General features: G+C 37.7%; 1 protein-coding gene across 5 annotated transcripts in view; it reads right to left on the minus strand.

Annotated features, from left to right (window-relative positions):
- CERT1 (ceramide transporter 1) overlaps window positions 1-14206 on the minus strand; it is an 88238-nt gene that overhangs the window by 28036 nt on the left and 45996 nt on the right. For all 5 annotated transcript variants that reach the window (XM_036410516.2, XM_036410514.2, XM_036410512.2 and 2 more), the window contains exons 8-10: window positions 10074-10231; window positions 6889-6981; window positions 4150-4236 (exon numbers count right to left, since the gene is read on the minus strand). In XM_036410516.2, coding sequence (XP_036266409.1) covers window positions 4150-4236; window positions 6889-6981; window positions 10074-10231 — 338 coding nt within the window. The remainder of the gene's footprint in view (window positions 1-4149; window positions 4237-6888; window positions 6982-10073; window positions 10232-14206) is intronic.

The following is a 14206-nucleotide window of genomic DNA, read 5'->3' on the forward strand; positions in this document are numbered from 1 at the left end:
GCCCAGGTCAGGGCTCATGCAGGAGGCAACCAATCAAAGTGTCCCTCTCATATTGATGTTTCTCTCTGCATTTCCCTCTCCCACTCTCTCTAAAAACCAATGGAAACGTATCCTCAGGTGAGGATAAAAACAAAGAAAGAAAAAAATGTCATATCCTGTGAAAGACACATCTTGAAAATGCCTAAAGAAAGTTGTCATTTTTTCTTGGTGAAGGGTCTGGAGTCCGTGTTGATGAGAACACCTTAGGGGCTGCGGTGGCTGGCAGTGGCTGCAGCCGTGGGGTGATGGGGCTGGCACCTTCTCCTTATCAGCCTGGTTGCCTCCTGCAGAGGGAGGCCAGAATGGGGCTTAGTCCCACTCCCCATGTAGGACATCCCGAGGGCTTCCAGTCTGTGAGAGGAGGTAGGCTGGGCTGAAGGACCCCCACTCCAGTGCACGGAATTTCGTGCACTAGGCCCCTAGTATATATATATAAAAGGCTAAGTGACCAACGACCATCCGACTATCTGGTACATGATGCACAACATTGACTAGTGCATACATGATATATATAAAGCTCTCGCTGGTGCCAATCGCATGTGACCAACTGGCCAGTACATATGACGGGCACTGGCAATGCTATCCAATATAATAGAGGTAATATGAAAATTGACCATCCAATACACATGATGGCTGCCACAAGATGGCTGGCAGTTGGGGGTGATCAGGCCTGCAAGTAAAGGCAGTTAGGGGTGACCGGGCTGGCAGAGGAGGGCAGTTGGAGGCGACCAGGCCTGCAGGGGAGGGAAGTTAGGGGTGACCAGGTCAGCAAAGGAAGGCAGTTAGGGGTAACTGGGCTAGCAGGGAAGCAGTTAGGCATCGTCAGGCTGGCAGGGAATAGTTAGGAGTTGATCAGGCTGGCAGGCAGAAGTGGTTAGGGTCAATCAGGCAGGCAAGTGGTTGGGAGCCAGTCTCATGGATTATGAGAGGGTTGTCTGACTGCTCATTTAGGCCCTATGCCAGTGGGATTGGGCCTAGATGGGAAGTTGGACATCCCTCAAGGGGTTCCAGATTGGCGATAGTGCAGGCTGGGCTGAGGGACACACACTGAACCTCTAGTCCTATATAATAAAAGCCTAATATGCAAATCGACCGGACAGCAGAATGATCAGTCACTGTGATGCACAATGACCACAAGGGGGCAAATGCTCAATGCAGGATCTGCCACCAGCCCTTAGGACCAGGCCAGCCAAGGAAGGTGCCAGCGGGGGAACCCCCTGATCACCCGCCGGCTGCCCCACAGATCAGCTCTGACTGTGGGCCGGGCCTAGGGACACTACCCATGCACAAATTTTGTGTATCGGGCCTCTAGTTTAAAAATAAATGTTTACCGTATGAATCTTTCTTCTAATTAATTTCCTTTTGATGTGTATGAATTTGTGCACCAGGTAACTAATTATTAATAACAAACTACAATGTTCACTAATGACCTATTACTATAATTGTGTTGCATTCATTTCCCTTACACACCTTACACACAGGCACACCATTTGTTTCCACTAATACTAGAAAGCTAATATTTTAGTAGCCAATTGCCACATCATTAGTCTTGCACTGACTTGTTTGGTGTGCACAACAGGAAATATCTTGATTTCGAAGAACAAGAAAAATAGGTTTATTTATGTTACGCTTATTAATTTGTGGAGTTATTCAGTGTGTGGAAAGTTAATGTTCAAGAAAAAATATTGATTTTTATTAAAATATTCTATTATTGTATGTTAATGATTACTCGTTTATTTAGCCCTTTGTATTCAGCATGTCTTTATTGAAATAAATCTATGTTTCTATGAAAATTGAAGCTTTTGTTTTTTGTGGCCCACATAAACTTAATTCTTCTTTATTTGGCCTGTGCTAGCCTTTGAGTTTGACATGTTTGGACTATACTAATCTAACAACTGTTGCTGTTTTGCTGCCAACACTTAGAAATATTTGAATCATGAAACTACTCTGATATTTCCTTTATGTGTCCCAATTCAATCTCTTCTTTTGGACCTTACAGTTATTAATTTAGCGCAGGGATTATTTTTTTTTATTTTGCTCCTAGTCGGACTTTCAAATGCCAAAATGAAATCATTTACTGTACCATAAATCAATCTTAATTGATATTGCTGTTTTCTTATCCAAACTCTGCCCGAATTATTCAAATCATTCCACCTCATAAGGCTCCTGCAGGGCTGTATCATTTGAATCAATACCAATGTTTGCTTCAGTCACATTCCAAACACGTCATGTCTATTTTTGCCTCCTTTCCATAAAGGTTTTCCATCTAATCATCTCATTCCTGTTAAGCTGCCATTTAACTTCTTTTTTCCTCAGATCCCTAGTTTCTTTTCACTTATTCAATAAATATTTATTAAAAATAATGTACCAAAAACATTGTTGTTTTGTGTGCTCATTTTCTAATCATGTAGAAAACAACTCGTTATTTCTATCTAATACGATCTGAACATAATGGCATATATCTCATTTCTCACCACTTTTTGTATACCTTTCCTTATGCTGGCAAATAATGAAAAACAAATAATGTAAACTCAAAACTGTGTCCCTGAAGACTACCTATGTAGTGGCTGTGTTGTTGAGGGCCCTGTGTAATATCTAATGCATACAATGAGGGAAATGATCTGAACCTTTGGAACCGATTTCATGGATTACTGATGCTTACTCCTCTATAGTATTAACATACTGTAATCATCTGTCATAATGACATACCTAGTTATTAGATAAGGAAAGTTAATCTGTTTAATGCTTCTTTTGTAGAGGATCTATCAGAGTACCAAAAATAGTTTGAAATGAGTTGATAGTTCCATGAATATTTCTTTTCTCTAAAGCTTATAGGAGCTTTCATTGATTCTCTTCAACTCCAACTCAACCAATGTGTTGTTACTTCGAAGAGTAGGATTTTAGAGCCATAAGTATAATTTGAGTCATTTTGTCTAACCCCTTGTTTCACAGATCAGGAAACCAAGGCCCAGAAAATTTAAGTGATAAATTTATAGCTTCATAGTTAGCCAGTGGCAAAACTAAGGCTAAAACAAAATTGTCATGACCTCAGTTCACTACACTTCCATGGTAACACATATTCCACTTCCATGGTAACACATATTCGATAAACAAACAAAACACACACACACACACACAGACAGACAGCGAAGGTGAAAAAACCTCCCCAAAAAACAAACATGATACTGTTTTGGGTAATACTTTTGGCATCCAAAATTCAAAGTCATTTGAGTGCTGTGTGGCATAATGAAAAACGAACATGAAAAGCAGCCACTATTACAGGTGATTTACCTTCAAGTAGATAGACTAATAAATGGGCATAATAGCCATGACTCTCTTAGCAATGGTAGAGAATGAACATGCCAACTTTTTTATGCAAGTAAATCTGTAGTGTACAAGTGATATACATATCATTTATTTGTAAGATGCTTCAAGTCCTGGGAAAGTAACTAAAATTCACCTTCAGTACCATCTAGTGGTAATACATGGCAACTGTACTTTTGCAGAATTGAAGGCAAGGGATCAAATTAATCTTGAAATTAAGAGTTAAAGGATTTAAGATATGCTTAGTTCCTCTTCCACAAGAGAAGCTGGGTATAACTGCTGTGAATTTAATGATAATAAAACACTGATAAAATTAAAGGTGAGCAAGCAATTGAAGGTTAAGATAGTGAAAGCAATAAAGGAGTTAATAATAAAAACTGAATGGTACCAATGGAAGAAAAATAGATTCTTGGTAATCTTCCTTTTGAATTTATATGGTACTTGGTGGTAAAAAGAAGTTCATAGAGATTGTTTTACTCAGAGTAAATATATGCTTAATATTAACGGGATCATAATAAAGTTGGATATTTCAAAGTAATAGGCAGACTATTTAAATTTAACTTCAAGTTAATTATGCATGCTTTCTTGAAACTATCATTGGTCTTCTTTCCATTGCTTGGAAATTGATCAATGGAAGAACTGACATAAAAATTCTCCTACATTTGTGACTCAATACAGACACAGTTAATATTCTAGGTTTTCAGTTTTACAGTTTTCAAATTCTATTTATATAAAATAACACACATCAAGAAATATCTCGTGTTAAATTTTTAGTGACAGACATACCTGTTCTTCTATTTTATCTTGTCTGTCAAGAGCAGCTTCAACAGCATCAAAGAACTCTTCTTCATTAATCAGACTATTTGGACCTTCCTATTTGAACACACAGAAGAAGAAAAAAAAAGCTGGTTTAAGAAAGTAGAAAACACTGATAACTCTGGTATTAACTCTAGGGAAAAGTTGAAAAGTGATTCAACAAACATTTATGAACCAGTTAGTACACTAGGTAATCTACACTAATAAAAGAGAAACATGTAAATTGACTGTCACTTTGCTATGCCCACCAATTAGGATTATGTAAATTAACCCAACAAAGATGGCGGCCCTGTTCCCTGCTGCTCTGGGCCTTTGGGCAGCACTCATGCAGGCAAGCAGTGGTTGGGTGGGGCAGGACGCCTGCTCTGAGGGGAAGGGCCGGGGCGGAGGGAACTACAGGCAGCCAGAGGAAGGCCTGGGTCCCGGATGCGGGAGGTTATGTGGGAGGAAAACCGGCGCCCGCAGCCAGGGGAAGGAAGGCCTATTGCAACAGGCCTTTAGTATTACATAAAATGAGTATAACATATGTTTTGTGTAGAATCATGAGTATAACAATTGAATCATTCAGTACTCATATATTTACTGTATATTGACCAATATTGTATTGTATATTATTAGGGCAATAATCTAGAGTAAGAGATTGGTGAACTATATGGACCATACGCCAAATCCAGTCCACTGCTTGCTTTTGTATGGCCTTTAAGCTTAGAATTTCATTTTTTAAATGGTTGGGGGAAATGGAATGAATAACAACATTTCATGACATGTTGGAATTACATAAAGCTAAATAAAGTTGTATTGGGATATAATCTTGTTCATTCAAATGCATTGTCTATGCCTGCTACGGTGACAGACACCATATATAATTGAAGAAAGGTAAGTACAAAGTTGCAGATCTACAGGCAATGAGCAGTACAGACAGGGTACTGAGGGGGATCTTTCTAAGCAAATACAAGTAGTTCATGGAGAAAGAAAAATTGAGCTAGCTGATGCTTGAGAGCCTGGTTCTCAATTGCCTGGAGAACCACACCATTAGAATAAAAGATTTTTATATTATACCATAATTTTAAAAAATCCATGTATATCAGCAATATATTTAGAAAAGATCATTAAAAAAGAAAATACAGATAATTATTTGAGGTACAGGATGCTTTTTAAACATGACACCAAATGTAGAGATAAGTATAACAAAAGACTGAGAGATTACATAAAAGCATAAAACTTTTATATAGCAAATTTTAAGTGACCAATAAACAATTTTTTAGAAAAGTCTAAATTAATCACATCAATAAATAAATTAACATTTTTAGATTTGAAACTAGTAAACATATATATCTAGCACAAGGCCTCTCTTTCCTCCATCTGGTTCATTCCCTGAAAAGAAAACTGTGTTGACAGAAATGGAAGCATATGACTATATTTATATATTGCTAGAAGGAAATAAATTAGTACTATATATTGTTTAAATTAAAAACATGGGCTTTTTGTGTACTTTCTCTAATCTTTCTATAAGAAATATTTATTTTATTTATAATATAAAAAAATAAGGTAACCTAAAACGGCAAAACAATATGCTTAGCATCAGATTAAAAATTAAAATTGTAATAGCTTTTATTTTAGTAATTTAGCTTATTAAAACCCCAGAGAATAATTAATTATATACTTTTTATACATCCTAGAAGAAATGAATTGACCGCTTAATAATGAAAAATATATTACAGCTCAAGTCTAGTCATCATGGATTTACATATTTGGAAATCTATTACAACATAAAAAATATTTGGTTAATAGCAGCTGAGTTTTTGTTAATGACAATTACAATATACACACTGAGTGGCCAGATTATTATGATCTCTGAATGCATAATAACCTGGCCACTCAATGTACTTATGTATAAGGAAAAGCTTGCAAATCTTGATATGTCAAGGGACCAGAGATAGTGGCCTCCAGCCTCTGGCTAGTAAGTCCTCTGTTTCTTTCTAACTACCCATAATCCAGTTGTTATACATGGAAAAACCTTGTTTTAAAATCCCAATTCTGTGGTCAGTCTACACTGAGTGGCCAGATCATTATGCGTTCAGAGATTATAATAATCTGGCCACTCAGTATATATTATATATTTTTCTATAAAAACATGTCAAAAACTAGCTTATAAAATTTGAATTATGCATGTATATGGAAGAAAGATTTTATTAACTGCTCAGTAAAAAAAGAGGTTAACTGCTAAAAAAAAAAAGGGGGGGGGGGAAGAAGTTGCCTTCACACATCCAAACATAAAGGCAAGGTAATTATAATAGTTTGTGCTCTACTGTGGATAAGACATCATAGTATTTTTACAAACTAAAATATTCTGCCTGTATAAAGTATTCAGGTTTTCCCTCCATAAGTTGCTTTTATTTAAAAAAGAGAGTTAGAAGATAACAATAAAAATTATCATCTTCACAGGGGAGATGAACACTTGTCTTATACTGTGGACAGGCATAATAAATAAGCCTTTTAAAGCCTATACTAAACTTTGTAGGCAATACCAAAAATTCTATTTCAAAGTAAGCCTAGCATTTATATATTATGGTTTATACATTTAATTAAAATAAACATAAAATTATATATTTAGAACTTTTAAAGGTTACAAAAATATAATTTAAAAATTAATCACTTTTGTGATAGGCATGCATATGTGTTTTCTAAGTTCAAAATGTAACACCATACCTCATAATCAGGTCCTCCAAAGTGAGATTTTTTCTTAAGTTCTATCATGGCATTTTTGCATGCTTCCTCTGCTCTTCTTCTTTTCTCCATTTCCTATTTTCAAAAGAAAGCAAGTGAAAAACCAAAATAAGATATCCACCCAAAACTGACAATATTATGTGCTGACAAGGGTGAAGAGCAACAGAAATTCTCATCTATTGCTGGTGGGAGTTTAAACTGATAAAACCACTTTAGAAAATTGTCAATATCCACTAAAGCTAGTTGTATACCCCCATGAATTAATAATTGTATTCCTAGGTATATGCTCAAGAGAAATGAGTGCATATATCCACCAAAAGATATGTACAAGAATGTTCCCAGCAGCTTTATTCATAATAATAAAAATATAAAATCTTAAACTTCCATCAATTGGAAAAATAGATAATCAAATTAAAGTCAAACAATGAAAATTTATCATACAATGAAATACTATCTATACTAATAAAAGGACAATATGCAAATTGGTTGGACAACCTCATGCAATGACCGAACAGCAGGCTGTGTGGGGAGACCAGGCTGGCAGGAAAGTTGGGGAGGGCAGTGAGGGGCAACCAAACAACCAAACAGCAGGCTGAAATAGGGTGACCAGGCCAGCAGGGAGGGAGGTGAGGGGCAACCAAACAACTGAACAGCAGGCTGTGTGGGATGACCAGGCTGGCTGGGGCAGGGGGGGGGGGGGGGGGGGCAAGAGAGGGGGTGGTGGTGGTGGTGGAGGGCAGTGAGGGGTGACCAGGCCAGCAAGAGGGGACAGCTGGGGGTGACCAGGCTGGCAGGGGAGGCAGTTGGGGATGACTAGGTCAACGGTGGTGGGGGAGTGCAGTGAGGGCAATCAGGGGCAGTTAGGGATGATAAGGCCAGAAGGGGGAGGGGGCAGTGAGAGGTGACCAGGTTGGGGGGGGGCAGTTAGGGGCAATCAGGCTGGCAGGCAGAGGGAGTTAAGGGCAATCAGGCAGGCAGGCAGGTGAGTGATTAGGATCCAGTGGTTCCGGATTGTGAGAGGAATGTCTGACTGCAGGTTTAGGCCCTATTCCCATGGCCTAAACCGGCAGTTGGACATCCCCCGAGGGGTCCCAGATTGGAGAGGGTGCAGTCTGGGCCAACCCCTCAGCCCCTGCATGAATTTCTTGCACCAGGCTTCTATTACAATAATAAAAAATAATAAACTACCACTAGATGTAACCACATAAATAAATCTCAAGTCAAGGGGGAAAAAATAGCACAAGAGTATATACTGTATGATTTCATTTATATGTTCATGAACATATAAAACTAATCTATGATTATGTAAGTTAGAATTGTGGTCACCTCTTGAGGTGGTGGTGGTGGTAGGGAAATGAAGGAACCTTGTGCTATAAAAGTTCTTTCTGCATGTTAATCTGACTGGGGTTATAGGGGTATATACAAATGTACAAAAATCATCAAGCAGTACTCTTAAGATTAGTGTACATCACTATATACATTAACATCTTAAAAAATGAATAAAACCAAACCACACAGCACAGCAATATTTAAAAGACTTAGAGAAAAGTGAAATTACACATATGTGAGTCTACTAATATAAGCAAACATCTTAAATGAATAAAATAATATTTTAAGGCAGTGTGGTTAGATATGAAGATGATGATTCCTTAGTGAAGGTTAAAGAGACTAAATAAAGAAAAAAGTTTTAAATAAACTAGTCTAGATGAGTTGAATGATTCTCTTGAACCATTAGTCTAATAGATTTAAGGGGTTGTCTTGTTTTCTCAATACATTATTTTTGTGTGCACAGGGAATCTTCTAAAAACTCAATTTGATCCACACTGGTATAGATTTGAAATTTTTCAATATAGAACAGTTTAACTCCTGAATAGTAATGAAATGGTTGTATACCTTAAATGGATGTCTTTATTGCCTGTTTTTAAAAAATACATATTTTGTCAGTTAATATGGCTACTTCACTTGAGAATTCTGAACAATTCTCTTTTTGTCTAAACATGGGAACTGTTTTAAATACATAGTGATATTCAAGTCCTATGGCCATTCTGCCATTACATCAATGTGGACAATGCTCTCCTTTGTGTCCTGCTTTAAATTGATAATACCTTCAAATTCTACAAGCAAAATGATTCACTTATTAAGAAGATTCTGACTGGCCCTAGCCAGTTTGGCTCTGTGGTTAGAGCATCAGCCCTTGGACTGAAGGGTCCCAGGTTCTCTTCCGGTCATAGGCCTCAGGTTCAGGCTCACAACCAATCAATGTATCTCTCAAATCAATGTTTCTCTCTCTCAGTCTCTCCCCCTCCCTTCCACTCTCTCAAAAAAACAAACAAACAAACAAAAAAAACAAATGGGAAAAATACTCTCGGGTGAGGATTAACAACCCTCCCCTTCCCAACAGATATAAAACAACAACAACTACCGAAGATTCTGACTGATTTCTAGCCTAGTATCCAGAGCTGAATATAGAAAATAGTAAAATTCTTCTAATGCTGCTACTTAACACCTGTGGACAAGTCTTGGCAACACAGTTCCTCTTCTATAAAATGGTGGCATATTTGGGTTCTAACATTTCACTATTTCATTGATGTTGAATTATGAACAGAAATATTCCTACTAAACAAATTCACTAAGCCATACATTACACTAGAAACTAAATATTCATATTTTAATATTATCAGTGTAGTAGTAATTTAAACAAAGGTCAGAAAAGGTAAGCAGTAAGCAAATGTTTAATGAACAATATAATGTATGTTGAATGATATCACAATGACCTTGGAAAATGCACATGGTTACAAATGCAATAAGTTAATATTTAACTTTATAAATTGATGTTTAAGTTCGTTTATAAAGCTTAAATACTGTTTCATATGTCATACAATAAAGTTGGGTAATTTTAAATGGCTCATCATTTACATTCCAAAGCATTGCTTTATTACAAAAATGTTATTAACCAAGAATGCATATTGTACAGTTACTGAGTACTTAATGGGTGAATTTCATTAGGAAAATGAGGTTAACATGCCTGCAAAGTTTCAGAAGTACCACCTGCTACTTCTATCAACCCCAATGCATTTTTCTGTAAGAAGTTAGTTTGGTTTAAATATTCAATCCATATTTAAAACTTAAATGAAATGATTACTTAACAGAAAGAAAACTAGTCTTACCTTATCCATTCTCTTTTGCCAGCTGTCTTCACGTTTTACCATTAGTTCAATACAATGAGAAAGTGTAGCAAGGATTCCAGCAGTAGTTGCTTTAAAAGTTATTGCCTCCCCTTTAAAGTCTATACCATTAATTCCTTTCAGTGTTACCTGTGGAAATACTAAAAAAGAAAGTTTTCCACTGAAAATTTTCCTAATGGAAAAGTATTCTTCACAATTTTAAAATTAAAACTTGTTTAGAAAACTAGCAAATCAGCCCTGGCCAATGTGACTTGGTTGGAGTGTTGTGCCATATACCACTAAGTGCAGATTCTATTTCCAGTCAGGGTATATCCCAGGTTACAGATTCGATCCCTGGTTGGGGCATCTGCAAGAGGCAACTGATCAATGATGTTTCTCTCTCCCTCCCTCTCTCCCTCTCTCCCTCTCCCTCTCTCTCTCTCTCTCTCTCTCTCCCCCCCCCCCTTCTTCTCTCTAAAATATAAAGTAACAAACAAACAAAACCCTAGCAAATCAGAGCAGGCTTTCAGGATGTAATTTCCTTCTTGTTGGTCATTTAAAAATTTCCATCCATACTCTAACAGCAAAGAAGTTTGTGGCAGCATATGTACTTTCAAATCTTTTCTGGATTCTATTCCCTGAAATCTATTTGCTGTGCTGCATTTAGTGAATAAAGTAGGAGAATATGACAGTTTGACCGGTCGCTATGACATGCACACAGAAGCTCAACACAGGAGCTGCCCCTAGTGGTCAGTGTGTTCCTAAAGTGGGAGCGCTGTTCAGACACCAGGTTCAAGGTTGGCGAGCACAGCTGCAGCAGTGTTGAGCCTCTCCTGCCTCTGTGGCAGTACTACCAGCAAGTGGCTTGTGTAGCAGGGCCAGGATGAGCGGGAGCGCGTGGTGCCTAGCCTGGGCTCAGGCTTGCCAGCTGCTGGTGCTTTATGCACTAGTACATCCCTCGGGCTCAAACCAGCAGTCCAACATCCCCCAAGGGGTCCTGGATTGCAAGAGGGTGCAGGCCAGACTGAGGGACCACACCAATGCATGAATACATGCACCAGGCCTCTAGTCTTATATAATAAGAGAGTATTGATTTCTCCAACTATTAATATTGAATTGTCTTTTTTTTCTCTTTTCAATTTGCATAGTTTTTGCTTCATTTATTTTTGGACTTATTGTTACATGCAATTATGTGTATAAATGTTGTATCTTTTTGATGGATTGACTCTTAAATCCTCATAAAAATCTTCTCTTTGTCTCTAGAAAAATAAAGATGATATACAGTAGAATATAACAAGAACATTTACATTAGAAGTAAATAAGAAATTTGTTCACTGAAAATTTAGGGAACAGTGCTTACACCATGACCCAGACAGAACTCTTGAGGTTTGTAACTAAGGAAAGTGTTTGCTTATCCAAAAACAACTCCTCTGGTCTAATCTAAAGGCAAATTACTTTAATTGCCTTTCTTATCAGGTTAGAATCATTGGAAGTTTTACTCTTGCTCTATTCTACCGCCTCCGTAAAATCCTATTTTTGTAATTTTTACTGTTTACTAGCTAGTTCTAACTTTTTAAGACTTACTATACTCAATATTACAATATGTGATTTAGACCTAATCCTTAATGATGAGACTCATAATTACTTGAAGATTCCATATATTGCAGCCAATGTTTCTGGAATCCTAGCACCAAGACCCTGTCAGTATTTAAGAGATGATTTATATAGTCTAATCCCAAACTCTGACCAATAGTATCAGATTTAAAGATTATATGTTCTACATACTTTCTACCTACAATGATTAACAAAAGTTAATTTTCATTAACCCTAAGGAAGGAAATTTTTAAACAGTGACTTCCACAAGTATATTGAAAATGTGACTCATTATTTTAAAAAGTATGCAAACTTGTATAGGATATTTCTCTAAATGATAGCAGTAGCCCTATCTTCCATTGGTTGGTTTCAAGGCTCTCTTCAAAAAGGAGATGTTAGGGGCTTTCCTTAATGTCTGGAGGTCTAGTCATCTGTTTACATTAAAGAGTTAAGAACTGTAAACCCTGAATGCAATAGCAGTTTATTTTAACTAAGTGGAATTCATCAAAGGGTGACATGGTAGCGAGACAGCTTTTTCATGATGGGCCCTTGAGAGTCTCTATTTATATATAGGTCATCCTATGTCCACTCAAATGTCTCTAGAGTTTAACTTTGTATCAGAAAATATTTGTCTGGTTGACAGGCATTTGGCAAACAGGGTTAGAGAAGGGAGCTGGGGAAGGCATCTTTCAATATGTAAACTTACCTTTAGTCCCTGGCTACCAGATTTCTTAGAGATAAGTGGAATAGTGATACTCTTAGATTTCAATAATCAATAGGTACATTTCCACTTAATTACTTTATTAAGTACACCTATATACCTATCATTTGCTGTGCTGGGTATTCCTGAATAAATAACTCTTTAGTTCAATTTCTACAGGAAATAAGCTTCCATTCTCCTTTGCAGAATGTAGGTATGGTAGTTAAGTATATGTGGAATGGAAGACTAGATCTGTGAGTTTTACAACTTCTTTCAATAATTTTTCCAATATGCAAACAAAATATTTTTATATTTAGGAAGATTATTCATTGTGAAGTTAAAATGTAACTGGGGGAAAAAACCTTCCCAAATTAAACATTTAATTTCACAAAAATACATAAATATAGATGGTTCAATAAAATTCAACAATGTAGTTCAAAGTTATAAAAAAACTTTGTAATAAGCTAGTATTTTATAAAACTGGGAGGGAGTTAGGTTATAAGGAAAAAGTAGAGAGCCATGATGAAACTAAGAAATAAGAAGGAAAAGGGAAGGAGAGAAACATTACATTTTAGTGCCAATATTCAGATGTAATATTTTCATATTATATTTGAAAGAGAAATTTATTCTCATGCATATAAAAGCTTTTTGTTTGTTTTTTGGTTAATCCTCACCTGAGAATATTTTTTCCATTGATTTTTAGAGAGAGTGGAGGGAGGGAGAGATACAGAGAAAGAAACATTGATGTCAGAGAGACACATCAATTGGTTGCCTCCTGCAGGTGCTCTATCAGGACCAGGGAACAAGCCTGCAACTGAGGTATGTGCCCCTGACCGTAATCGAACTCAAGACTCTTCATTTCACAGGCCAATGATCCAACCAATGAGCCAAACCAGCCAGGGCCATCCATACAACAGTTTTAAAAAATTACCTGAAAACATGACACAGCTATAGATTATTTAATAGTCTTTCATAACTTCAACAAAAATGAGCACAATTAGATTTAACTTATTTTTTTCCACAAAGGCATATTTGTAACTTTTAAAAAAATTTAGGAATCCACTCTAGCTTTTTATTAGAACATGTCAAAACAGGATCACTGACTATTAATCACAGGTTTCTGGTGTTTAAGATTCTACATATGAGTGATGCCAAATGACATTTCTTTTTAGCTTTAAGTTCTCTTAGCATAATGCCCTTTGAGGTTGATAACTGTCACAAAACAGAGGTTTCTAATGAACAATTCAGAATTCCATCTGAGTTGGCCATCCTATACAAAAAAAGGCTAATATGCAAAGAGACCAAACGGTGAAACAACCGGTTGCTATGACGTGTGCTGACCATCAGGAGGCACGTGTGGAATATGGCAGGCATTGGTAGCAGGCAGCAGAGCAAGGAACATGGTGGGCACCGGCCGCAGTGGGATGGTGGAGCAGGTGTGGTGGGGTGCCAGTTGCTGTCATTAAGGTGAGCCTCTGGTGGTTACTGAAAATTCTTTGCTCCCAAGCACCATGATCCCACTGGGTGTTCCCGACCTGCTGTCGCCATCATCTCCAATCACGCCCACTGCCAGCACTGGAGCTGCCACTCGAACCTGCAGCCAGCCCCAACTGGCCCTCAGAACTTCTCCACCTTCCCCTGCTCCTAAGGGGCAATCAGGGCCAGCAGCTGCCACTCACACCCATTGCCAGTGCCAGAGCCTCCCGCCACTCATACCCACTGCTTGTACCCACTGCTTGCTCCCGGCACCAGTCCTGATCACTTGGTGCTGTCAGCGGGTGCAAGCAGTGGCTGCCGGCTCTGACTGCCCCTGAGGGCTTCTCCTTCTCTACCTCCCCCTACT

Source organism: Pipistrellus kuhlii, unplaced genomic scaffold, assembly GCF_014108245.1.
Source record: "Pipistrellus kuhlii isolate mPipKuh1 unplaced genomic scaffold, mPipKuh1.p scaffold_m20_p_4, whole genome shotgun sequence".
NCBI classification, from domain to species: domain Eukaryota; kingdom Metazoa; phylum Chordata; class Mammalia; order Chiroptera; family Vespertilionidae; genus Pipistrellus; species Pipistrellus kuhlii.